The sequence below is a fragment of the Neofelis nebulosa genome, chromosome 4 (assembly GCF_028018385.1).
Source record: "Neofelis nebulosa isolate mNeoNeb1 chromosome 4, mNeoNeb1.pri, whole genome shotgun sequence".
NCBI classification, from domain to species: domain Eukaryota; kingdom Metazoa; phylum Chordata; class Mammalia; order Carnivora; family Felidae; genus Neofelis; species Neofelis nebulosa.
In genome coordinates this window covers 117,155,270-117,180,708 of record NC_080785.1, presented here as the reverse complement: position 1 = coordinate 117,180,708, position 25,439 = coordinate 117,155,270, and the positions used below count along the sequence as shown (strand labels likewise).

The 25,439-nt window shown below is 43.0% G+C and overlaps 1 protein-coding gene across 4 annotated transcripts in view; it reads left to right on the top strand.

Annotated features, from left to right (window-relative positions):
- Window positions 1-732: 732 nt before the first annotated feature.
- ATG7 (autophagy related 7) overlaps window positions 733-25,439 on the top strand; it is a 249,423-nt gene continuing 224,716 nt past the window's right edge. For 2 of the 4 annotated variants that reach the window (XM_058725980.1, XM_058725977.1), the window contains exons 1-3: window positions 733-856; window positions 17,229-17,401; window positions 18,143-18,197. In XM_058725980.1, coding sequence (XP_058581963.1) covers window positions 17,242-17,401; window positions 18,143-18,197 — 215 coding nt within the window. In that variant the 5' untranslated portion in view covers window positions 733-856; window positions 17,229-17,241. Of the gene's footprint in view, window positions 857-13,983; window positions 14,189-17,228; window positions 17,402-18,142; window positions 18,198-25,439 lie in introns of those variants that run through there. The other 2 variants (XM_058725978.1, XM_058725979.1) reach the window with 2 other exon arrangements.

Here is a 25,439-nt window from a genome sequence, read left to right as displayed (position 1 = left end):
TTGGCAGAGTCAAACACACTTGCGTTAGAATCCTATCCCCAAAGCTCTTTAACCTTCAGCAAGACACTTAACTTTTCCTAGTCTCTGTTCATGTGTAAGATGGGGGAGAATATGATACGTTTCAGGGCCTTTGTGGAGATTAGAAGATATGACAGCCTGGAAACATAGTAGTTAATAGTAGTCATTACTGTTACTATTGAATCTTTTGAGCCACATCAGAGTCACTTTCATTCCTTATGAACGAATGCCCTTATATGTCACATTAAGTTTGTACTCATTGTGTCTTCAGTACCTGACCAATGCTTGGCACATAGTATATGCTCAATAAATAATTTGGCATGACTGCCTTTATCCCACTGACAGCGGGGAGCTATGAGAATTATGCCTAGTTTAGAAAGAGCAGGTTAATCACTGGCGACCTTCACGGGCTTTTACCTATTAAAATTCTCATCTGTCTTCACACATGCCTCCTCACTGACACCTGGGATACGTTTAATGCCGCCTCTCTTGGAAAATGGAAATGACCGTAATTCCTGTCATCCTCTGAAATCGAGAGAAAGCGGAGGAGTTTTTTTCAAAGCATGACAGGCATAGACGCATTCCCATAGCCAATAAAGTGGCTTATCACCCGAAGCTCAGCCCTTATCAGAGGGCCTCGCCCACCTGCTGATGCTCCGCCTTCCCGGCAACTCAAGATCCTCCCACTCAGGCTGGTGCTAGGGGCTCATTTACCAAGTTGGCTCGCGCCTCCGTGTGCGCATGCGCACCACTGACCGCAGGCGGACGGGGCGGGGACAATTGCGTCATCGGGGCGCGCGCTGCGGCCGACGCTGTGGTTGCCGGAAGTTGAGTGGCGGTAAGTGAGCCGCGCTGCGGAGGGAGTAGTGGGGTCCTGCGGGATGGGTTTTGGAGGCCTGGCGGGAAGGGGTGAGCTCGGCTGTGAGGACGAGGGTCGTGGCAGAATTCAGGTTCCTTCCTCCTCCAGGGAGTCACTGACTCCAGCTCTCGCCCTCCTCCTGCCACGTCCCGTCGGACTGGTTTCAGCCCGGGGTCTTCTGACTAGAAACCTCCTGATGTTCTCAGTCCCTCCTGGCGTCTGGCAGGGATGGTTCTCAACCTTCGATGTTGGGACACCAGAGATAGGACGCCAGTTCTCATCCTGGCTTTGCCCGGGATTTGCTGTGTGACTCTGGCATGTCACCTCTTTGTGAGCCTCTCTTCCCTCATCTGTAAAATGGGAGTGATAAAAACGTCATTTGTGAAGCCAGGGTGTTAAATGAAGTCACTTCTTTCTCAGGGCATTCTAAGCTAAGGTTTTCGACTCTTCAGTTTGGTCCAGGGATTACAAACTTTAGTGCTTATTCTATCAGGTAAAGTATAAATGTAGGTGTAAGGAATTTCCATGTCAGAAAAAGTCAAACTTATATTTTTACTGAGTTGAGTTTTATAAGCAAGCACAGTACTAACATTTATGAAATTGGAGAAGTGAAGACAAAACTTTTGTGTTGCACGCGTGTAATCTCTTGATTTTTAAACACTGACGACTACAATTTTTTTCAAAGCTAATTAAACAAAATTTTTTTAATTCTGTAAATAATTTTTTTAATTCTAAGTTTTTTAATTTAATTAAATTTTTAATTTAATTTTTTTAAATTAATTTTTTAATGTGCCGGAACTCAACTTCCGGCAAATACACAGGTGTATCTGTGATTGCCAGTTCCAGACCTTCAGACCTCTGGGTCCCAGTCTGCCTTTCCCATTGCATACTTGCATTTCTTCTATGACACCCCTGCCCACTGGTTAAATTTCTTTGGTGGCAGAAAACTATTTCTGGTTATTCTTGTTTGGATTTCCCCTAACTCTGATTTAAGTCTATACCATAATCTCGGCTCATTGTCCCTCCTTCAGACTCTTCGGATCTCCCTTCCAATTTATTGCCCACACATCCTTGAAGGCTGCTGGTTTGTTTTCCTCTTCACACCATTTCTTCTCCAGGCTGAGCACATTTAATATATTTACCTGTAGTAAACTCCATAACAACCAAAAATTTTGTGATGTGCCAAGCATTACCATAAGTACTGGTGATGGGGGGGGGGGTAAAATTAGACCGATTTCAGGGAGCCTACTTTTTGATCCTGGTGGTGGCAGTTGTGGTGATTGCCAATAATACAGAGCTTTTAGTGGGTGGTAGGTGTTTCAGATCCTGTTAGTATCCTGTTCAGATACTATCAAAAAAAGAAAAAGAAATGGTAATGGGATGGAGAGTACCTGTGGGTAAGCAGAGGGAGCTGTTTTAAAAGCTAGCTGGTTGGGGTGACTTCTCTGAGGAGGTGACTTTGGAACTAACACTTGAATGAAGAAAAAGCCAGCCTTGCGAAAGCTCATCTTGCCTAATTATACTTCCATCCCCCAGTTCTGTGCTGTAGTCTTGTTAAACTGTTTACGGGTTGTATCTCACTTGTAGCCTTTGGCTCCTGCTGCTCCTGCTTCCTAAAAGATCTCCCCTTCCCCCTCCCATTTTTCTTGGCCAACTCCTCCCTGCCCCTCATGTGACAAGATTGTGAAATTCTTAAAGGAGTTGTGTACCGGACTCTTGTTCAAGATGCCCATCCCTGTCCTTGAGGAATTCACTATTTTTTAAGTCAAGGACATAGACAACAGCACTGTGGAATGCAGCTATTGTAGAGATTTGCCAGAGGAGGACTTAGGGTGATCACAAGTCAGGCTGAGGCATCAGAGAAGTTTTCTGTGAGGAGGCGTCGCTTTACTCAAGGCCTGAAGGATGAGCAAGATTAGTCAGGTGAAGAGGCATGGGAGGTGGGATGACATTGCAGACATTGGGAGTGGGGAGGACTGTAGGTAACTTGCATCGTTCACCTCGGCTAAGAAGTGACTGTGGAAACGTAAGCAGGAGGCAGATCACAAAGGACCTTGCGGGCAATATAAGGTTGTATAATCTAATATATGATATATAATTAGGAGCACAGAATTTGGACTGTAAGTTACATGCTGGCTTTGCCATTGAACTAGTTTTGCTACCTGGGGCTGGTCACTCCCTTTCTAAACTTCAGTTTCCTTATCTGTAAGCCATCCTCCCAGGGTTGCTGTGAGGATTGAATGGTATATGTTACCCACTTGCTAGATGGTAAATGATCAATAGTAGCAGTTAATATTACCGTGCGAAGAAGTTTGCACTTTATTTTGAAAGTGTGGTGTCAGAGAGTTGCAGTGAAAGTTGAAGAAGGGGTGTGATGTGCTCTCATCTATTTTAAGTTTTTTAAATATTTATTTATTTTTGAGAGACAGAGAGCCAGCAGGGGAGGGGCCGAGAGAGGGGGGAGACACAGAATCCGAAGTGGACTCCAGGCTCTGAGCTGTCAGCACAGAGCCTGACGCGGGGCTCGAACCCATGAACTGTGAGATCATGACCTGAGCCGAAGTCGGACTCAACCGACTGAGACACCCAGACGCCCCTGCTCTCATCTGTTTTAAATTACTCAGGCTCTCCCATGGTGACTACACTGGACAGGGCAGACCCAGCAGGAAGACCAGTCAGGGCACTGTTCTGTGGTCCACGTAGCGGAGGAGGAAGGCCTGAACCAAGGCAGTGGCTAAGCCAAGGGAGAAAGATGGGTGGGTTTAAGGGGTAAAGGAGGTGCTGGACTGGTAGCTGGATAACACCACATGGGGAGAGGAGGAAGGTGAATTGGGATACGGGGTGCTGAGGGATGGATCCTGTGTGTGGACATAAGTAATAACAAAATTCTTTTGATTAGTGGCCCTTGGTTATCCCTCACTTCCTTGGAGGTTTTATTTGGAAATCCAAATGGCCTCTTTTATCCACTTTTCCCTTTGGGAAATGAAGTTCAGGACTGCCTTCCTCCTCCTTTTTCTGTTTCCTGATCCTTCTACCTATCTCCAGTATAAGTAAGACCTGGTTGTGTATTCAAGGAAGAATAATTAGATGCTGCTTTGTTACCCAGTAGGGAGTATCCATCTCTGTGGTCTTGGCAGACTGGGTAACAGCTCAGTCTCATTCCAGCCTCTGCAACCCTCCCCACCCCCACCCCCCCAACCATGATCACCTTTGGGCTTTTCTCACCTTCTTTGTGATTACTTTCCTTTGAACTTGTTCCTGTTTGACAGTCTCTCCTTGAGTGTGTAGTATAGAAAGGAAGTCCTCTTTTCTCTAGGAGTCTGACCAGAGGGAGCAGGACTGTACTTTTTTTGTGGAGACCTGAGGCCCCCTGTCTTTGCTGTAGACACACCTGCCCTTGACACTGTCACGCTGTGGGCTCCCAGCACTGCTTGACACTCCCCCTTGTGTTTGGACAGCTCTCTTGCCCATGTTCTTGTCTTTCAGATTTCCATTCCTCTCCTAGCCTCCTAACCTGGACTTTGACTTCACTAAGTTGCAGCCATCAATGAAGGCTCCTCAGCTTCTGTCACTTACTGACTTGTCTCCAGCTGACTGTATCACTTCACCTCTGTGAGAGAAATGTGTTTAAGGCTGATTCTTTTACTTGTGCTGAGGTTCCATTGTTCTGTTTGTTTCCTGTTTAACCATCTCTTCTTATTTAAATATCTGGAAAAGACGAAACACCTTCACATCACATCACATCACATCACATCACATCACATCACATCACATCACATCACATCACATCACATCACATCATCTCTTCCCATCCACGTTTGTTGACTTCCTGAAGTCATCATTTGCTAAAATCCTTCTTCTGTCCCACCTGTCCTCCAAAATTGGCCTTCCTCGTCTTCAGACCTTCACGTTGCCCGAACCCCTGAAAGTTTTCCCTTACCTTTTGAATTCTGAGCACATTTCATATTGCTGATATTCCTTTGTGTTATCTGTCTGGCCATTTCCCCCTCAGCTTCCATTGTGGGTCCCGCCCCCTCCTTTTGTTCATTAAATGCTAGTTTTCTCCAAGGTTCTGCCTTATACTCTGTGCTCTTCTCACCCACAACTTCAACTCCCACTTATGTGCCAAGGACCCCTGTTCTGTATGTTGAGCTGAGATCTCTCCTGCAGGCCAGGCCTCAGACTCAGTGAGTCCAAAATTAATCTCAGGAGCTTCCCTCCAAAGCTGCCCTTCTTTCTACATCCTTTCCTCTGACTCATTCCCCTTCTTCCATTTAGTCATTCCCATCAGAGCACTGCAGTTGTCTTGGCCTTTTCCCTCTCCTCCCATCCCAGGCAGTCATCAGAGTTCTACAGATTCTCCTTCCTTGATGTCTCCTGACACATTTTCTCCTCCATCACTTCTCCCATTACCTTAGTTCAGGCTCTTCTTGCTTCTTGCCTGTATTCCTGCACAACCACTGAGCCGCTTGCCCTGTCTGGTGCTCACTGGTACTGGAGTATCATTCCTAAAATACAGATCTTTGCTAAAATACAAATCCCTGCTTCTTCAGTCCAATTTAGATACCCCTCCGTCCTCCCATAACACCCTGTACAAACACTTATACTATACCATATGGTACTTGCTTTATCCACAGATTGCTATACTGTCATTCCTGGTATGTATAACCCTCAAAACTTAGGTCCTGAAAGGCAGAGACCTTAGTCTCTTTTGCCATTGAGTGCTGAAATACAGCACGGGAACTGTACATAACATAATGTTTGTTGAAGGGATAACTAAATGGAAATCCCCATGTCTTTCACACATGTTTTGTTGATAACGTCAGTCCTATTTTAGAATGACTTCTGTATCAGATACATGCATTTTCTTTTTTTAAAATTTTTAAGTGTTTATTATTCTGAGAGAGAGAGAGCTCGTGCACAAGTGAGGGAGGGGCAGAGATAGAGGGAGGCACAATACGCTGAGCTGTCAGCCAGAGCCTGATGTGCGGCTCAAATTCATGGACCACAACATCATGACCTGAGCCAAAGTCGGATGCTTAACTGACTGAGCCACCCAGGTGCCCCTCAGGTACATGCATTTTCTAATCGAATCCTCACAATAATTCTGTACAGCAGATAGTGTCCCATCTTACAGGTGGGGAAGAAGGCTCAGAAAAGTTAAATGACTTGCCTGAGGTTGTGTGGCTAGACGTAGCAGATGTGGGGTTTTTTAATTTTTATTTACTTTTATTTTTTTAATGTTTATTCATTTTTTGAGAGAGAGAGAGAGGGAGACACAGAATCTGAAGCAGGCTCCAGGCTCCAAGATGTCAGCACAGAGCCTTACACGGGGCTTGACCCCACAAACTGTGAGATCATGACCTGAGTTGGATGCTTCACGGACTGAGCTACCCAGACACCCCTCAGAGGTGGGATTTTAACTGCAGTCTCTCTGGCTCATGAAGCTGTGTCCTTCCATTATCATACTGCCTGTTATCAACAGTTCCATTATCAACAGTGCCTGCACTGTTGTCCAGCTGTTTTTTTGGACTGAGGTTTAAGACCCTGTATTTACCTCTGAAATTTTTAGTCTTGTTAAAATAGGCCTGTTATTCCAGGTGGTCAGAATCTTTTGTATTGTGAAGTTTTGTTATCCATCATATTGCCTATTCCTTCCTGCTTCGTGTCATGTATAGAATTGATAAGCAAACCTGTATCAATCATCAAAGTCACTGGTAAATGTAGTAAGTATACCTTTTTGAATATATTTGTTTATGTGGTTTATGTGTCTTTTTCCCTGCTCTAAGCCCCTAACACAATGTTCAGCACACATCAAACACTTAGTAAATATTGATGAATATTCATTCATGTAGATAAATAAAAATAAATAGATTAGGACCAAAGACTGAACCAATGACTTATCACAGTTAGCCCCTTTCTTTTATATATATGTATATTTTTGTTTATACATATAATTGTATTTATTATACTACTTATTATTAAGATTTATTTTTGGGAGGGAATCCCAAGCAGGCTCCATGCTGTCAGCACAGAGCCCAATGCAGGGCTCGATCTCACAAACCATGAGATCATTTCCTGAGCTGAGATCAAGAGTCGGATGTTTAACCAACTGAGCCACCCAGATGCCCCTATTAGTTCCTTTCTTATTAACACCAGTTCATACCGTAACCAGCATTCTTCAGATGAGAATTGGTTTTCTCATCTCATCTCACCATCGAATTACTGGTTCGTAGTCTCTCTGATTATGTTGGAATCCAATTATGACAGCTTCATCTTGTCTACCAGGATATTTGGAGTGGTCTTTTCAGAGGCCTTCCTAGGTCCAGATATCCTATATCCTATATCTGGTTCTTCTTTGATCAAGGAAGAAATGCAGTTATTCTCACGACTCCTTCTTAAACCATAGTGGCCTCTTAGGATTAATACTCAAGACTACCATATACAGTTGTGCAGGTTGTGCGCTGCCCAAGAGGCCACATCTGAGGGGGTTTTGTTTGGATCATAGGCATCATGAATTTACTTTTGTAGTGACGATTTTCTGGCAGACAAAGGTAAAATGTCTTGGGTCAACCTAATCAATGTATTACAACAATTTTCTAAGGAAAGGAAGTAAAATGTCTCCAGGAGGGGGTATAGTTTTCTAATTGCACAGAAGTGACATGTGGTCTGGAATGGCCCACATGCCACCTTTCCTGAGCAAAACCTCTGTCCACTAGGCTGTAGAATCCATCCTTATTCTTATCTTTGGAAATCAAATATTTTGGAAATCTGGTAACATGTGTTGGGTTGGCCCAATTTTTCAGCACCTCTTCCTTTTCCAGGAGTTCTTAGATATCACCAGAAATGAAACCACAGAGCCTCTGTTACTCAGAAACTAGCCTCCATAACTCAGCCAGCTTTTAGGAAACCATGCCACATTTTACCTGTTGGTTGACATGAAGGCTCTCTAGCGATGCCGGTGAATCCAGGTGGCTGTCCCTCGTATATAGAATGAAGCAACATGACACTGTTGATTGGTGCAGTTAACAAAAAGGACTCTGAAGCAGGCATGCTGTTTCCATCTTCCTTGTGTTGTCTTTCTCCTCTCTCACAGGCTCTCTCAGCTTTTACTATCCCTCCCTCGTGGGCTTGCCACGCCCCACAACACTGGTATCCAGTGCGTCCATTCTCAAAAACAGGCTGAACAAGAGCATGTTGTATGTGAAGGTTAAGGTTATTATAGCAGAAGGAAAACAAAGGAAAAACTTCCAGGAGTAACCAGTGAGCATGAAGGTTACAGTTTGAAGACAGTGGAGGTGACTGCCAGTTCTCTCATTGACCAAGGTGGCATGCATGGAGGTGAGGGAGACAACCCGTCCATAATAGCAGTTATCCTGCCTGCTTATGTGATCAGCTGTGGCCACCTAACAGTACAGTCACACACACAAAAAAGCCGCTTTCGATGACTCGGTGTCTTGTGGAGACCTCAGTTTGGCCCAGGGGCATCTTGACTGTAATGCGATTTTTAAAAGGAATTGAGGCTTCCGAACCCAGCTGGTTCCCCTGTAGAAGTCCTGAGTTTTCATCTTCCAGTAAAGCCTAATCTGTCTTCGAAGTTTGGAACTTTGCCCCCCTCCTTTTGGAAGGGAGGGCCTGTAAACCTCCCTCTTTGGCAGCCTTGCACATTATTTCCAAAACTCGTGAAGTTGCAGGACGTCATTAGCCGGCAAAATGTGCATTGGCTTCGTATGCCAAAGAGGACCCCTCCCCACTCCTGGCCATCTCCCCTTTTTTTTTTTTTTTTTTTTTTAACCCATCAGCTTACATACTCTGTTTGTCAGCAGGACTTGGCCATGTGGTTTGGTGCTTATTTTAATGACTGCCAGAGCTCACAGCCCCGCAGCTGGGAAAATGAGAACAGAAGTCTGCTCTATGTGCTCCATTTTGGCCCAGAGACGGTACTTCAGGGCCAAATTGCGGTTGTTCTGGCTCTTCTGCTAAGTGAATGGCCCCACGTAGCCTGCGAGAAATTGAACTCAAAGTGCTCCTAACCCTTAGCACTTGTTCCTCTGGACTTGCCCTTGATGACCTATAGCAGGAGACCATCTGTTTCATTTTAATTAAACCTCTGCTGTGACTGCAGTGCTCCTTTGAGGGAGGTGAGGCTTACACAAGGCACGTTTGAGATGGAGAAAGTTTCACAGTGAGCACGGAGAAGGGCAGCTGCATTAGGCAGGCAGCGTTGGCTAATGTGAGGTACGGGGCATGTGTTGACAATCTGAGGGCACTACCACTTAGGCTGACTGCGCCAGGCCCCTGAACAGGCACATCACGCCCTTTCTCATTTAGCTCTCCCAACAACCTCACGGGTTGGCTGGAATTATCCTTATTTTACAGATGAGGAAATCAAGGCACAGGGGATGAAGTTACCCGCCCAAGGCTCCTCAGCCAGTGAGAGGTGGAATTGGGAACTCATGCTTGGGTCTCTCTGAAGACCGGGCTCCCCACTGTCACATTAGCATCCTTTCTCTGAACGACTGGAAGTTCCCCTGCCCTCCCCAAACAAACAAACAAACAAACAAAACCCCAACAACATACAGGGAAAAGTCAGAGCAAGGCATTTTTATTAGAACAGTTAGGCTAGTCTGTTTCTCTGCTGTCCCTCCAAGGGTTTAGTTTCCCTGAAGACAGGTTTGTTTGTTTCATCACTGTGATTTTTGTTCATTTTCTACCAGTTGACTTCTTCATTTCCAGAAATCCTACCCTGGCTTAATATCTGCTGCATCCAATCCTATTGCCTACCCTCCCTTGGAGGGAGACCAGTTGGACAGACTCACCAGGGAGCATTCCTGGTCCAATTAATTACATAAGCAGTAAAGCCAAAATACTTCCGTCTTCAGCATCTTTAATAACAAATGCCAGAAAAATTTATGGAAATGATATTTCTTTTATACTTATTTAGAGCAATGAGTTTCTTTTCACCAAAGCTAGATTTTAAATAGGTCATCTGTTAACTATTAAGTGAATACAGGAAGGTTCTGTGTAGGATCATTATAGCTTGAATATAGGGCTTTCGATTTTACTTTTTTTGTTCAGGTATAGTATGCATATGGTAAAGTACATTAATCGTAAATATATAGCTCATGGGTTTTTGTATATGTATGTGCTCTGAAACCACCTCCCAGCTCAAGGAAAATGGAATGTTTCCAGCTCCCCAGGAGGCTTCTTACTGCCCCTTTCCAGTCAGTAGCCCCATCCCACCCTGTAATTACTATTCTAACTTCTTTCACGTAATTGGTTTTGCCTGTTCAGTGTAGCATAGGCTGGGTGTGTGCAGGCGCTAAAATTGTCTTCATGTTTTATTTTGGAACAGTTCCAAATTTGCAGAAACCTTACAAGAATAAGACAGACCTCTCATATACCCTTCTCCAGAGATTCCAGGCAGATTTTGTCCCAGTAGCACCCTTTATGAAAGCAGAGTGTCAAGCCAGCATCACATGTTGCCCCCGGTCATCGTGTCTTTCTCTTTTACTCTGGAACAATTCCCTAGTCTTCTCTTGACCTTGACACTTTTTTTTTTAATGTTTATTTATTTTTGAGAGAGAGAATGTGAGCAGGGAAGGGGCAGAGAGAGAGAGACAGAGAGAGACAGAGAGAGAGGCAGACACAGAATCGGAAGCAGGCTCCAGGTTCTGAGCTGTCAGCACAGAGCCCATCATGGGCTCAAACTCATGAACCAAGAGATCATGATCTGAGCTGAAGTTGGACGCTTAACCGACTGAGCCACCCAGGTGCCCCAAGATCTTGACACCTTTGAAGATTGTAAGCCAGTCTCAGTCATTTTGTAGAATGTTTTCCAGTTTGGGTTTACCTCACGTTTCTTCTCAATGAGACCCACGTCATATGCTTTCAGCGGAGTGGTATGGATGTTTGTGCTTTTCACTGCATTCTATCAGATAGCATATGTATCTGTGTCCCATTGCTGCTGGTGTTGACTTCAATCCCTGCATTAAGATGGTGTCTGCCAGATTTTGTCACTGTAGAGTTACTTTTTCTCTCCTTTGAAATTAATAGTTGTTTTTTTGTTTGTTTTTTGGTGGAGAGATACTTTGAGACTGTGGATGTAGGCTTTTGACTTCTGTACCTATGGGAATACTTTCAGGAAGAAAGATCTATACTAACTTTATACTTGGTTGGGTGGGACTTCATTTCAGTTGATTTGTACATGCATATCTCTTATCCACTAAGATCTTAGTCCTGAAAAACGATAACATATTTATTTCTAAGTCATATGGCATATTTCCAAGTGTTCTTCATGATTGCTTGCTCTAATCTCCATATTCCATTGTAATAAGCTTGGAGTTTGTCTTTCCAGTCATAGAAGCCTGGGTTATTTCTTTCTCTTGCTTCTTTTATGGGAAGGTACCCATAAAAGGTTTCTAGAACTCATCTTAGTAACATTTGGGAGCCGTTCTGCAAGTGATTATGGTGTATTGAGGGGGATATGAGCCAGGATCTGTATCTGTAGAATTTACAATCAGGTTGATGGAGGTAGACAGATCAGCAAAATGCTGAACAGTAATACTAAATGTAGAGGTAGTTTAGAGACAGAAGTGGTTAACCAAAGCCAAGGGAGAAGAGAAAGCAATGGGTAAAGAGAGTGAAAGGGAGCTCTGGGAAGGCTTTATGGAGCAAATAACCTCTGAGCTGGATTTTGAAAAGTGCCAGTCACAGGAGTAGGGATGCCTATCAGACACAGGGAGCTGTTTGTTCAGGGTTGTGGAGGCAGGACAACAGGTGTGTTAGAGGGGCACCAAGCAGCTGGATGTTTCTTCAGCATCAAGTCAGAGGTGAAGAGTGGCGGGGCCACTAGGGTGGCCCCAGAAAAGTTGGGAGGCAGTATCAGGGATCAAGGAAAAAGTAGGAAGGAAACCATCAGAGGTGTGGTAACATGCCTGTTTTGCATGTGCATTGCCACTAATGCCATCTCCTTGCATGTTATGAGCTTCAGTAAATGTTAACTGAACTTCACGGTAGCTTACTGATGCTGATATATGTGTGTGTGAGTGCTCGTATAGACTACGTTTTCCAGTTCATAAAGATGTATTTGCAGCATCACAAGGTTTCTCTCATGGACCAGCAACTGTAACCTTGCAACCTGCTTCACCCAAATAACAGGTTTGGAAGATCATCTAGTCTGAGGGTCTGCAAACTACAGCCTGCAGGTCAGATCCTGACCCACACCTTTGTGTGTGTGTGTGTGTGTGTGTGTGTGTGTGTGTGTGTGCGCGCGCGCGCACAGTCCATAAGCTAAGGATTGTTTGTACATTTTTCAAGAGTTGTAAAAAAGAAGAAGAAACTATGACAGAAACTGTTTTGGCATGAAATGACTAAAATATTTACTGTCTGGCCCTTGTCAGAAAAAGCCTGCCAAACCCTGGGCTCGTCTGACTGCCTGATACAGTAAACCTTTGTACAATATGACTTGGCAAATAATCATCTTAATATATGCTTGAACACTTCCACTAATGGAAAATTCATTATCTCTCTGGCCAATCTGTTTCTTATTTGGACAATTCAGGCTATTAGTAATTTGTAAAGTCTGCTGTAATTTGTCTCATTACTGCCTCCATGTAGTGGCCCTTTTTGAGGGGAAGGGAACTATTATTTCATGTCAACATTTACTGAGCTCCTAATATATTCTAGGCAGTGTGGTAAGTGCTGAAGAAAGATGAATAAGACATGATTGTTGCATCAGAGATCTCTCAGGTGTTATTTCTTGGAACCAAAGCAGTTGTGCTGGTAGTCTTATGTCTCCTTCATTCCCCATCTTGCCATTGGGTTAGGACTTTTTTCTTTAATTATTGTATTTATTTCTGTATTGTTGTTCTACATACACAAAATTCATTGTATTTTGAACACAAAATTCATTGAAGTCTGAACACAAAATTCAAAGGGAATAGGGCCAGACAGTTTAAAATAACTCTCTCCACACCCCTGTCTCCTGACTCCATAGCTTCTTTCTTGGGAGGCAAGCACTATTACCCATTTCCTGTGGGGATTTGACTTTGAAGAATAGCACTACCCAAGGTTTAGGACCATTTGGACAGAAACTTTTGGTAAATATTCAGACAGTGGTATTTTTTGAGCTTGTCCTTATGTAATTTGCTGAGTGTGACTTAGTTTTATTTTCATAAAAGCCTAAAATTTGCACCACTTTTGGGTGGTAGACACAGCCCCAAAAGGGTTTGTATTGCTTAACCACCCATCTGCGATTTCAGTTTAACCTTGGCTGGATGTTTTGGTTACTGCTGGGATTCTTTTCCATTACAGCATTGAATCTTCATCAGATCCTTTCCTCTTTCAGTGGAAGTGACACAATCCCATCTTGTGTAACTCCTGGGTTTCACATCCCAGATATGATAGAAATAGTCTGAAATAAAGTTAACTCACACTTATATTGATGCCTCTGTCAGTTTCTTTCCTGGAATATGTCCGTATGTAGTGTTGAGGTATGATGAAAGTCCTATTTTAACTTTCTAAGCTAAGCAGAAGCTAGAATTCTGACCTTGGGGATATATAGGCAAGCCTTAATTTTCATGAAGCAGGTGATGTTTGGATATAGGTTAGTTACACATAAATGACTTTGCACCTGTAACTTACTGCTCCCTCCAGATTTCTATTCTGATCATTTCCTCTTAAATCTTCCCTTCCAGCTTAAGGAAGATGGCAGCATGACATAGATGTATAGGTTCCTAAGTGATACATTTATACTTGCATATCATATTTAGATGTTTCCAGCAAATTCCCCATCACGTGTTGCTGCTCCTGCTGCATAGGACCCTTCTGTTTTCTGAGCCTGTCAAGCAGGAGTTCAGCAGCTGAATACCAACCACATCCTCTTGTGAAATAGGCTCTTGGGTTCTGTTTGAAATTTCTTAAAGATCAAATAAGTCAGAAAATGTTTGAAGGATGTGCCTTTTATGTAGATTACTGTCTTAGTATGCCTGTCGGTTATCTTCTAAGTGGTCTTCCTGAATCACTTTTTCTCAGCCACTGAAGTGCTGTACAGAAGAGTTTTCTCTTTTGTTTCTGGCGCTGGTAAAATTCCATCTTGATGACCTCAGTAGGTCGTCAAGATGATGGTGAGTTCCTGTTAACCTTTAAGAGTAAGTTGTGGATGACTAAAGCATTTAGGGACCTGATGACCCATCCCGTGGAGGATCTCAGAGATCCATTTGTACCACTGTCTGCACTGTGTTGATTTCCTTCCATATTGGATGATTACTCTGGCCATGACCTTTTTCTTTTGACCCTGTTGGAGAGGAGGTTAGTATGTAAATGTTTTTCAAAATGGTTATTGTTTTTAGCATATGTGGGGCTGATGGGTAATATTCAGGCTCTGAAAAGGGGTGTCTTCTTTCAAGGCGATACACTATAGTGATGAGAGTTGGGGCTTTGCCGCCAGTCAACCTGGGTTATAATCTCAGCTCTTCTACTCCCTAACTGAGTGACTTTGGGCAAGTGACTTGATATTTCAGTGTCTCCATTTCTGTTCTGTAAAGTAGGCACAATGCAACCACTTTGGGGTTGTCATCAGATAATATGTAGAATGTTTAGTGCTTGGCACAGAATATACATTCAATTAGAACAGTTACTACTACTACTGCTGTTATTTAAAAAGTTTTTTAGGGGCACCTGGGTGGCTCAGTCGGTTAAGCGTCCGACTTCAGCTCAGGTCACGATCTCACGGTCCGTGAGTTCGAGCCCCGCGTCGGGCTCTGGGCTGATGATGGCCCAGGGCCTGGAGACTGCTTCCGATTCTGTGTCTCCCTCTCTCTCTGACCCTCCCCCGTTCATGCTCTGCCTCTCTCTGTCTCAAAAATAAATAAACGTTAAAAAAATATTTAAAAATAAATAAAAGTTTTTTAAAAGGTATGATCAAAAAAGTAAGTATGATTCATGATGGCAAATCCTGTAATGGAAGTTTTCATCTGTCATTACAGAGAAGGGGGCCATTGATGCCCACTGACTGTGGGCATTAATGAGAGCTTCATCAAGAATCTTAGTAGATGAGAGGAATTTCCCTGGTAGAGAGGGGGAGAGGTCTCCTAGGGAAAGGTGAAAGGCTGGGAAACTCTCTGTGGAGTAAAGCCAGTAAGATTTTGTTTGTTTAAACAAGGGAGCCCCCTGCACAGATCAGATCTGGTGGCAACGTGACAACTTGTTTGGAGAAGACAGGGACAGAAGGCAGTGACCTGTGAGCATATTACTGCAGGAGCCAAGGTGTGAGATGGTGGGCCTGATGTGTGGCGGGGAGGACGGAGAGAAGAGAAGCTGACTTGGACAGGAAGCACGAAATCACATGTTTGGAATATGGACTTTGGGTCCTTGTCCTCTTCCCTCTTCCACTTTCCTACCTGTATGTCCTTCTGTGGACTTCTTACCTCTCTCAACCTCAGTTTCTTCCTCTTCAAAATTGGAACTGTCACTTCCTAGGGCTTTTTGGAGGAGTAAATTCAGGTGCACACCCTGCTGTGGTGCCTGGTCCCTGTCAATGCTGCGTAGCTGTCGCTGTCATCTTCGTCTCATTCCGGAGGCCCGTTTAAGTTTGAACCTCTAGCAATTAGTGATTTATTGAATATGAGAGAGAGGAGAATTGAAGATGACTTTGAGGTTTTGACCTTGGATGTAGGTGGTACTATTATGTAAACTAGGACATGCAGGAAAAGGGGCAGAATTTTGCAAAAAGAAATGTTTAGTTTGTATTTGTCAAACTTGAGACGTCTCTGAGAAATTCAAGTCCTGGCTTTAGTATACGTGTTGCTAAAGCGAGCACGTCCAAGTCCTGGCTTGCTTGCCTGACTGCCTGCCTTATTTATTTATTTATTTATTTATTTATTTATTTATTTAAATTTATTGTCAAATTGGCTTCCCTACAGCACCCATTGCTCATCCCAACAAGTGCCCTCCTCAATGCCCATCACCCACTTTCCCCTCTCCCCTTCCCCCATCTCCCCTTCCCCTCAGTTTGTTCTCTGTATTTAAGAGTCTCCTTTGGTTTGCCTTCCTCCCTCTCTGTAACTTTTTTTTTCCCTTCCTTTCCCCCATGGTCTTCTGTTAAGGTTCTCAAGATCCAAATATGAGTGAAAACATAAGGTATCTATCTTTCTCTGACTGACTGACTTCACTTAGCATGACGCCCTCCAGTTCCATCCACGTTGCTGCAAATGGCCACATTTCATTTTTTCTCATTGCCAAGTAGTATTCCATTGTATATATAAACCACATCTTCTTTATCCATTCATCAGTTGATGGTAAGTCCTGGCTTTAAACTCACTTATACAGTTGACCCTTGAACAACTTGAGGAACAGGGTGCTGATCCCTATCCATGCCAACTTTTGACTCCCCCAAATCCATGTATAACTTCTGACTCCCCCAAAACTTAACTACAAATTATATATATTTCTCTTAATTCCAAAATCAGCCAAGTTGGGAAAACTGAAAGCTAGGTAATAATCTTGGCTCAAAACTCAGGCAGTAGGTGTGAACGATAGTCATAGTGTGACTCTTCATACCTTCTGCTGTAGAAATATTACTCTGTCTGGTCACAGGGATGGACAGGATGGAACGTGAAGAGACCTCCCCCACTTCTGCTTTTCGGAAATATCAAGTTCTCTAGTGTTGTGCTGGAGGAGGTGTATCCCTGAGAGTGTGTGCAGGGGTAGGGGAGTTATAGTGTGTGCGTGCCTGATTGCTGGGGGAGGGGTCAGAGGGAGATTTCAGGAGGAGAAATATTAAAATACATATATAGTAGAGTAAGATGCAAATTTTCCATGCATTTAAAAGATAAAAGATGAGATGTCAAAAAAAAAAAAATTCGGGTACTGTGGTTAGGTGGGCCAGAAACTTTTTTGTTCTCCTCAGGGGGGGTGCTCAAGTGCTTTCATTCAGAGCTGTGACAGGGCTTTGTGTTTCTGACCGGCTGGGCCTGGGTTTTTTACTTGTGAAGTTCTCCAGGATCACACAGGAGGGCACAAATTTCTGAGACTATGATTATGTCGAAGAAGGAGTAGTAGCACTTGTACACCAGTCAGACCGACTTGAACAAGAAAGGAAGATGCACAGAGGTGAAGGCCAGAAAGGCCTTAGAAAAAGGACTTCACTTAGAAAATCAGTTGTGTTGCCAGGAGGCTAAACTTGGCAACACGGGCACATTACTCAGGGTGGTTTTCAGTTATGTCTTCAGGTAGCCTGCATAGCTCCCATCACTTTTTGTTTGTTTTGATTATGCCTTATTATAAATGTTTTTTTTTTCTTTCTCACCACATTTGATGCCATTTTGCTGTGTTCCGTTTTGTTTTTTAGTAGGCGAGAAATAATGGCAGCAGCTACGGGGGATCCTGGGCTCTCCAAATTGCAGTTTGCTCCCTTTAGCAGTGCCTTGGATGTTGGATTCTGGCACGAGTTGACCCAGAGGAAACTGAATGAATATCGGCTGGATGAAGCTCCCAAGGACATTAAGGGATATTACTACAATGGTAGGAGACAGTTTACTCCGTATGCCATCATCTTCTGTCACCTTCTCTGCCCTCCAGAATAGGGTCAACTTTCCTTTAGAAAGGGACACTCTTGTCTTGTATAATTAATGATCTTCACTGTTTTCTATTTTTACTTCTTGTCTTAATTTCTTTCGTTTGTCATTCTTTAAATTTGTTTATTTGCTTATTTTTATTTGAGTGTAGTTCAGCCGCAATGTTACGTTAGTTTCAGGCTTACAACATAGCAATTCAACAAGTTTATAGGTTATGCTGTGCTCACCACAACTGTAGCTACCGTCTGTCACCATACAACACGATCACAGTGACGTTGACTGTATTCCCTATGCTGCACATTTTATCCCCCTTTTACTTCCTGACTTTTGACCCAAGTTCATTTTCACTTCTTTCCCTCTGTTGTGGGGAAAAGAAAGGGAGTAGCGAGACCCCAGTTAATTAATCCAAAGAATGAATACTGATTACTTAGAATTGCTGGGGGAGGAGATTAGAAATCATTTCCCCCAGTGAATCTTTCTTTTTTTTTTTTTTTTTTATTCTTGACAAATTTCTGAGATTCAGAAAAGCTGTGGCATCTTCTGCTAAGTCCCTGTTGAGTATGGATGACCAGAATTGCACAGGGCAGTTTGGGCTCAAGAAAAAGAACAAAATTATTCACAAACGTTTTAGTTATGAATGCTGCTATTACTGACTCATAATGGAAAATGTGATAATGCTTCTGTCCAGGTGATTCTGCTGGGCTTCCAGCTCGCTTAACATTGGAGTTCAGTGCTTTTGACATGTGAGTATTTTTTTTTTTTTTTTTTTTTGCTTAAAATCTAAAAGTGTTTGCTTTTTGTGAGGAGTGAGCATTCTTAACTTTGCACATAGGTGGACCACAGGGAGAACTGGGGGAGCCCCCGGGAGCAGGGCCAGGTCCTTGATTCTTTTGTCCCCACTATAGCACAGAGACAAGTGTTAGATGCTTAGGACTATCAGATATATTATTTTCAGCAGGTAATTATCAGAGCCTGTTAGGTCCAAGTATCATCTAGATTAATTGAGATTTAGATAATATCCCACCTGCTTTTGATTTTAGTTAGTACTTTGTGATCCTTTATTGGTACTTCTTGACTTACTCCTTTAGATGCCTATCCATGGGCATCAGTGAACATATTTATTAGACTACTTCTGTATACAAGCCACTGTGTAAGGCATTATATTATGGGAATACTCAAAGAAATATGACATATCCCCTCAAAGGGTCTTTTTTCCCTGGTTGAAGGCCACAGGGAGCGCTGGAGAGAAGACAGACATTCATTAACTTAATTATGTGGGTGTTTTCACATACATAATCCTTTTCAGACCTGCCAGATGTGAATAATCTCTATTTTTTCAGACAAGGAAACAATGGGTCAGAAGGTAAAGTGGCTTGCCCAAGGTCACATGTGGCTAAATTTAGGAAGCAGGGATGAGAGAAAAGTGAAGTAATTTCTGAGGTTGTAGTCTTAGTAGCTGGGGGCATTTTATTATCTTCTACAGAGATAGACCAGGAAGTAGATACAATTTTAAGAAGAGGTGAGCTTGGTTTAGAACCTGTTGAGTTTGAGATGGCATCATCTGGTAGAAGTGCCCTGGAGGCACTGGAGTCAAGGAGGAAGAGTCATCCAGGTAGAGGAGTCGTGAGGCCATGAGAGAGGAAGACTGTTGTGTAAGAAGAACAAAGGACCAGAACAGGGAATGGATCTGATTGGGGAGTCTGCAAAGGAAGACACGGAACTAGCAGAGTAGGCAAGAACTGTCGCAGAGGAAGAACCAGAAAAGCGTTACAGAAACCAAAGATGTATGCTTTCAGGAAGGAAAGAGATGATCAACAATATCAGAAACAGAAAGGTCAGAGTTCAGTGCAAGGGTCATTGGATTTGTTGATTAGGCCCTTTGCAGTTCTTGAGAATTGTTTCCCAAAGTGAATTTTACACAGAAGGGTGGAGCAGAAACCGTGTTGAGGGGCTATAAGACAATTAAAGGTTGAAGAATGGAAAGCTTCAGAGTGGTCAACGTTTTTTGCTTTCTCCACATTAGCAGTATCAAGTTGCAGGATGTGGGGAAGGCCACGTGGTCTTTGTAAGTACCGCTTGGCTTTTCAGAGTAGCAGTAGTCAAAGACTAGGGTGTTCCGAGTAAAGTATCCCTAGAATATATCTTTTATTTTTATTTGTTTGTTTATTTATTTATTTTTGGCTTTTTAAGTTTTTTTTTTTTTAATTCCAGTTAGTTAACATACAGTGTTGTATTAGTTTCAGATATACGATGTAGTGAGTCAACCTGGTGCTCACCGTGCCAAGTGTACTCCCCAGTCCCCATCACCTATTTAGCCCATGCCCTTATCCCCTGCCCCTCTGGCAATCATCAGTTTGTTTTCTACAATTAAGAGTCTGTTTCTTGATGTCTCTCTCTCTCTCTCTCTCTTTTTTATCCCCTTTGCTCATTAATTTTCTTTCTTAAGTGCCACATATGAGTGAAATCATATGGTATTTGTCTTTCTCTATTTCACCTCCCATTATACTCTTTAGCTTTATCCATGTCATTCCAGATGGCAAGATTTCATTCTTTTTTATGGCTAAATAATGTTCCATCATATATATTATACATACATACCACATCTTCCTTATCCATTATATCCAATTATCCACACACACACACACACACACACATACACACACACACGTCAATTGATGGACACTTGGGCTGCTTCCATAATTTGGCTATTGTATAATGCTGCTGTAAACATAGGGGTGCATGTATCTCTTTGAAACAGTGTTTTTGTATTCTTTGGGTAAATACCCAGTAGTGTGATTGGTAGAATGTAGGGTAGTTCTATTTTTAACTTTTTGAGGACCCTCCATACTGTTTTCCACAGTGGCTGTACCAGTTTACATTCCCACCAGCAGGGCATGAGGATTCCTTTTCTCCATATCCTTGACAACACCTGTTGTTTATGTTGTTGATTTTAGCCTTAGAATGTATTTTTTAAATCTCTCCAAAAGTCAATGCATTTGATTCCTGTATATCAAATTGCAAAATTTAATTGCATAAGATAAATCCAAGATGATATTAGCCCTTTCCTCTATAGCAGGTAAGTCAGAGATTTGATATGAGATAAATAATACCCCATACTTTGAGGGGAAGAATGGCTTAGGATAAATAAAATGCAGTCTTGATAAAAATATATTAGTCTTTATACCTTTAAAAGGTATGTGTTGGTGTTTCTTGTTGTCTTCAGAGGTTTCTTGCTCTGTAATAAATTCCTTGTGATTGCTTGTCAGAACAAATCAAATCCTAGTAATCGGTCTCTTGTTTTGGTAGAGACTAACTTACCTTTGAAGCAATTGCAAGATAATAAGGAAAAGAACCAGCAGAGTACAAGCATTAAATTATCTGAAGATGATCAAGGGAGTATATCAACAGTGTAGTTTTAATGTGATCTGGAGAATCTAACATTCCTTGCAAGCTAGACTTGCTCCCACCTTTATTCTGACACTAGACTGGTTTTAATGAAGATTTTAATAGTTTTATCCTTTGGAACAATCAACTATAGAAAAAGCTGTTCACAGAAGTTAGGTTTGATCAGATAACAAAATCCAAACATCTTACACTTGAGTGATCCAGAAATTTTGGTTGAAGGAGATAAGAAAATCTGTGATCGTGCAGGTATGACTTTTACATAAATTGCTCTATTTGGTCATATTTTTTCATTGTGCTGTTGAATACTCACAGTGTGCAAGGCTGTGTGGTGGGCCCTTGCGGGGATGAGCAGGAATGAGACATGGCCCCAGTGGTGGAGCTGGACCTGGAAGGCCTGTATCTACATTGGATTAACTCTGTTACCTAGGATAAGTCTTTTTAGTTTCTTCCTCTTCAGTTTCCTCATCTCGAGTGCTTGGCTTCTGATGTTCCTTCTGCTTTTAAAAGTCTGTGATTTTCTGAATCTCTCTGTCTTAGGATGATTGGTGCTTTGGTCTTAGTATTTGTGTCCCTGTCCAAATTCGTATGTTGAAAACCTAATGCCCAAGGTGATGGTATCAGGAGGTGGGGCGTTTAGGAGGAGGTTAGGTCAGGAGGCAGACCCCTCATGAATGGGATTGGTGCCTTATAATAGACCCCCAGGCGGCTAACCCGCCCCTTCTACCCCTTGAGGTAGACTTGGGCAGTCTGTGACGGGAACAGGGCTTTCACCAGAACCTGACCATGCTGGCACCTTGATCTTGACTTCCAGCCTCTAGAACTATGAGAAATAAATTTCTGTTGTTAATAAGCCACCTGGTCGGTGGCATTTTGTTGCAGCAGACCAAACAGACTAAGGCAGCTAGGGAGTTTAATGAAAGTGCTTGGAGCTCCACAGAAGAAAGGAGTTCTTCGTATCCAAATTATTTTCATTATTAATCTTCCTTTGTTTTTATTGCTGTTCATTGGCTTGGTTTGTAGGGCAAATCTATAAATTTATTCATCAGACACTGAATGTCTCATAAGTGCAGGATGTGTAGGTGTTAGGAACACAAAGACTTAGGAAACACAGAGCTCTGGATAGAGGTAGAAAACAAATATTTGCATTGTAGTGTGCTCTGTGCTGTAATACATGTGAAGAGGTAATCGTTATTTTGGAAATACTTATTGATTGCTTCCTCTGTGTTGTAACAATAGAACATGGTAGGCACTGGGCATGCAGAGAAGAATAAGACACAGCTGAAAAGCTCTCAGTCCTAGTACTCGTTTATAGATGCCAGGCATATCTCAGCTTCACGTAGCCCCAGATCAATCCCTTATCCTTGGAGTCCCCGGAAGCCTAATGGGGACTCTCTGCCAGCAGTTAGCACCGTAAGATCCTCCTCTCTACACATATTAGACTCAGTTAGTGGTGAAGTAGTATTTTGTCAGGCATCAACTATCTTTCACTGGAGATTGCTGTCTTTGGGTAGGGTGTACTGCTGAACCAGTCCCACAAATGTAATGGCCCAAACACAAAGGAGGTTTATTTCTTGCCCACTTAATAGTCCAGTGTTCTGGACTATGGCTGCCTCATTCTGGAGGGCTTGCTTGAAACTGAATTGTCAGGGGCATCTCGTTGGCTCAGTGGAGCATGCGACTCTTGATCTCAGGGTCATGAGTTCAAGCCTCACATTGGGTGTGGAGCCTACTTAAAAAAAAAAAGAAAAATGACAGGGCGCCTGGGTGACTCAGTCAGTTAAGTGTCCAACTTCAGCTCAGCTCATGATCTCACAATTCGTGAATTTGAGCCCCATGTTGGGCTCTGTGCTGACAATGTGGAGCCTGGAGCCCGCTTCGAGTTCAGTGTCTCCCTCTCTCTGCCCCTCCTCTGCCCCTGCTCACACTCTGTCTCTCTCTCTCAAAAATAAATAAACATTAAAAAAAAAAAAGTAAAAAAAACCCAAACAAACCAAAAAACTGAATTGTCACTTTACCTTGCCGGGTAGAGACATGCTTCCCTTCACTTAGGTTAATTGGTAGGAGCGTGAGGGCTTACCTGTCTTATAAGGAAGACTGGGAAACATGGTGCCCAGCTACAAGCTGCACATATGTACTCTATTTCTGTTTAAAAAGAAAAGAATAGATTTTGGTGGACATTCTCGGCATAAATGTGAAACTGACTTATTAAAAAAAGTTTTCGTTTCTCTGGGCTTTCCCTTGAGGAACTTTGTAGTCATAAGAAGTATTTTCTTTTCTAAGCCTCAAGTTGGACATGATTAGGGCATAACCTTTGCCCTTAAAAAAAAAAAAACTTTAAAAAATAGTTAAGGAATGTAAGACTCGTAGGCAAAATCATCTGGGACACAGGCTCTTAGTCTCCGTTAACTCCTTAGCCCCTAACACGTCTGATGTGTGCTAGTTGCTCAAATAACTTGAAATGTTGAAAGCAGTCTAAATGCATGGCTGTCAAAATGGGATGTGGTGTGGGTGGTCGAGAGACACCGGTGGACTCTGTTAGAACATGTTGCAAACAGAAACTCACAGATTATTAGGGAAAGCAGAGATACTGGCACATGCCCCCAGGCTGAGTATGACTTCCTAGGTTCCTAGGGCATGCAGAGCTGTGCGTGTGGAGCAAAGGTTCCTCCAGGTGTGAAGAACAGCCTCTGTCTTTCTTTTGGGGGATTTATCCTGTCGTGGCCACCACCCTGCCTGTGTGTTCTGGAAGCTCTGGCCACATGCCTGCCTTTGGCCAGGTGTAAATAACAGGTGCAAACCAGCTTCAGTACTTTCCACAGTAAGCACCGTGAGACTGAGTGAAGTGAAGGCCAAGTTTCTAGAAGTAGCATCCCCAAGCAGGCCCAAGCTAGAGGCCTTTCTAAGATCAATCCTTTACCTGGTTAGTCTATATATCATTGTGAATTCACTGTTGGCTTTACTATATGGGGAAGATTTCTAATTCTGATCTCCTAGCAGCTTTATTTAGATATAATTTATATACCACAAAATTCACCCTTTTAAAATGTGTAATTCAGCAGTTTTTAGTGTATTCACCAGGTTGAGCTGCTGCCATCACCAATTTCAGAACATTTTCATCATTCTGGAAAGAAAGCCTAATCCCATTAGCAGTTACTCTCCCTTCTTCCCTCCTCCCACCCCTGTCCCCCGCCCCCTCCCCCTAGCCTGGCAACCACAATCTGCTTTCTGTGTATGGATTTGATTATTCTGGACATTTCATATCAATGGAATTGTAGGAAACTAAACTAATATGTATCTAGGATCCAGGATTTGGACCACATTCTCTTGTTTCCAAGTCCAGGGCTCTTTCCACTCCTCATCTGAGCCACTTCTGTGCAGAACAAGTGAACTTGAACTTGGAGAGATTGGCAGAATGGCTTTCCCTCCCACTATCACCCTTTAAATTTATTTCCTTGGCCACATCCCCTGGTAGAGCTTTACTCATGAAAAGTTCTTCTCCTTTGAGACTTCGGTTGTCCGCTCTGATTAACTTGCATGAGTACTGATGTTCTAGGAGCCTGGCCAGTGTGCTGGCAGTTGCTCAAATTCTTGTGATGACACTTTGATACTGCATTCACACACCTGGGACATTCGGGCACTTAGGAAGAAGGGTACCTTCCTCTTGTGCTAGTATCAGATTAGCTCAGAGGTTTGCTCCTTCTGTTTCAGCAGTAATTTCTTGAAGCCGAGTCTGAATGTAGAAGGCCTAATGTGCCAACCACTGTGCTTCCTTCCTCCAACCTCTAGGCTGAGTTTTGCCCCTTTTTGATGTCTCTTTCTCCTTAAGACTGTCTTTGATGTCCTCCTATCACATGGCTGAAAAATATTTTATTAGAGTAGCATTGTGAGAAGCAACCTGTTTGCTGACTTGTCACCCTCCAAGGGAAGGCTCTGACCATGTAAAGTTACTTTTTCCCCAGGATTTGACATTTGAGCCCCACAGACAGCATTTGGCAGAGCCCTCTGCCCCCATTGCACCCCTCCACACCTCTTCTAGGTTTTGATCTTCTGCTTGCAGCCCTTTTGGACCCAGTTTTACACAGACTCCAAGTGAAGAGACACAAGGTCTTTGAAACCACACAGCTCCCATCAGTGCAGTCATTAAAAATGTATATTCTCTCTGCAGTAGTTATAATTGACAACGATATTAGGCGTATGTAACCTCTGAAACACAAATCAGTCATTTCAGAGAAGAGACCAGATGTTTCCACATCTGAATTTGTATTCAGAAGTAACTCATCTTCTGCTCCCCTGATTTTGACTATAAGGGGACAGTGTAGAGTGCGACACACATGTGACACAACAGATTGGTAGGTAGCCCAGGTATGACACATATTGTCTGTATGACTCAGACGACCACCAGGAGTTTGCTTAGCAGCAGCTCTGCATGAAACCTGTTTGGGCTGGGGAGGTCTGGGGACAGTCAGAAGAAGGAGACGAGTTCCCTGCCTGCAGGGAGCTTGCTGTCCTCTAGTTAGGTGTATATGACAATCTAAAATGGGACGCTCAGTTTCCTGTGCCAGCCATTACCAGAGGAAATG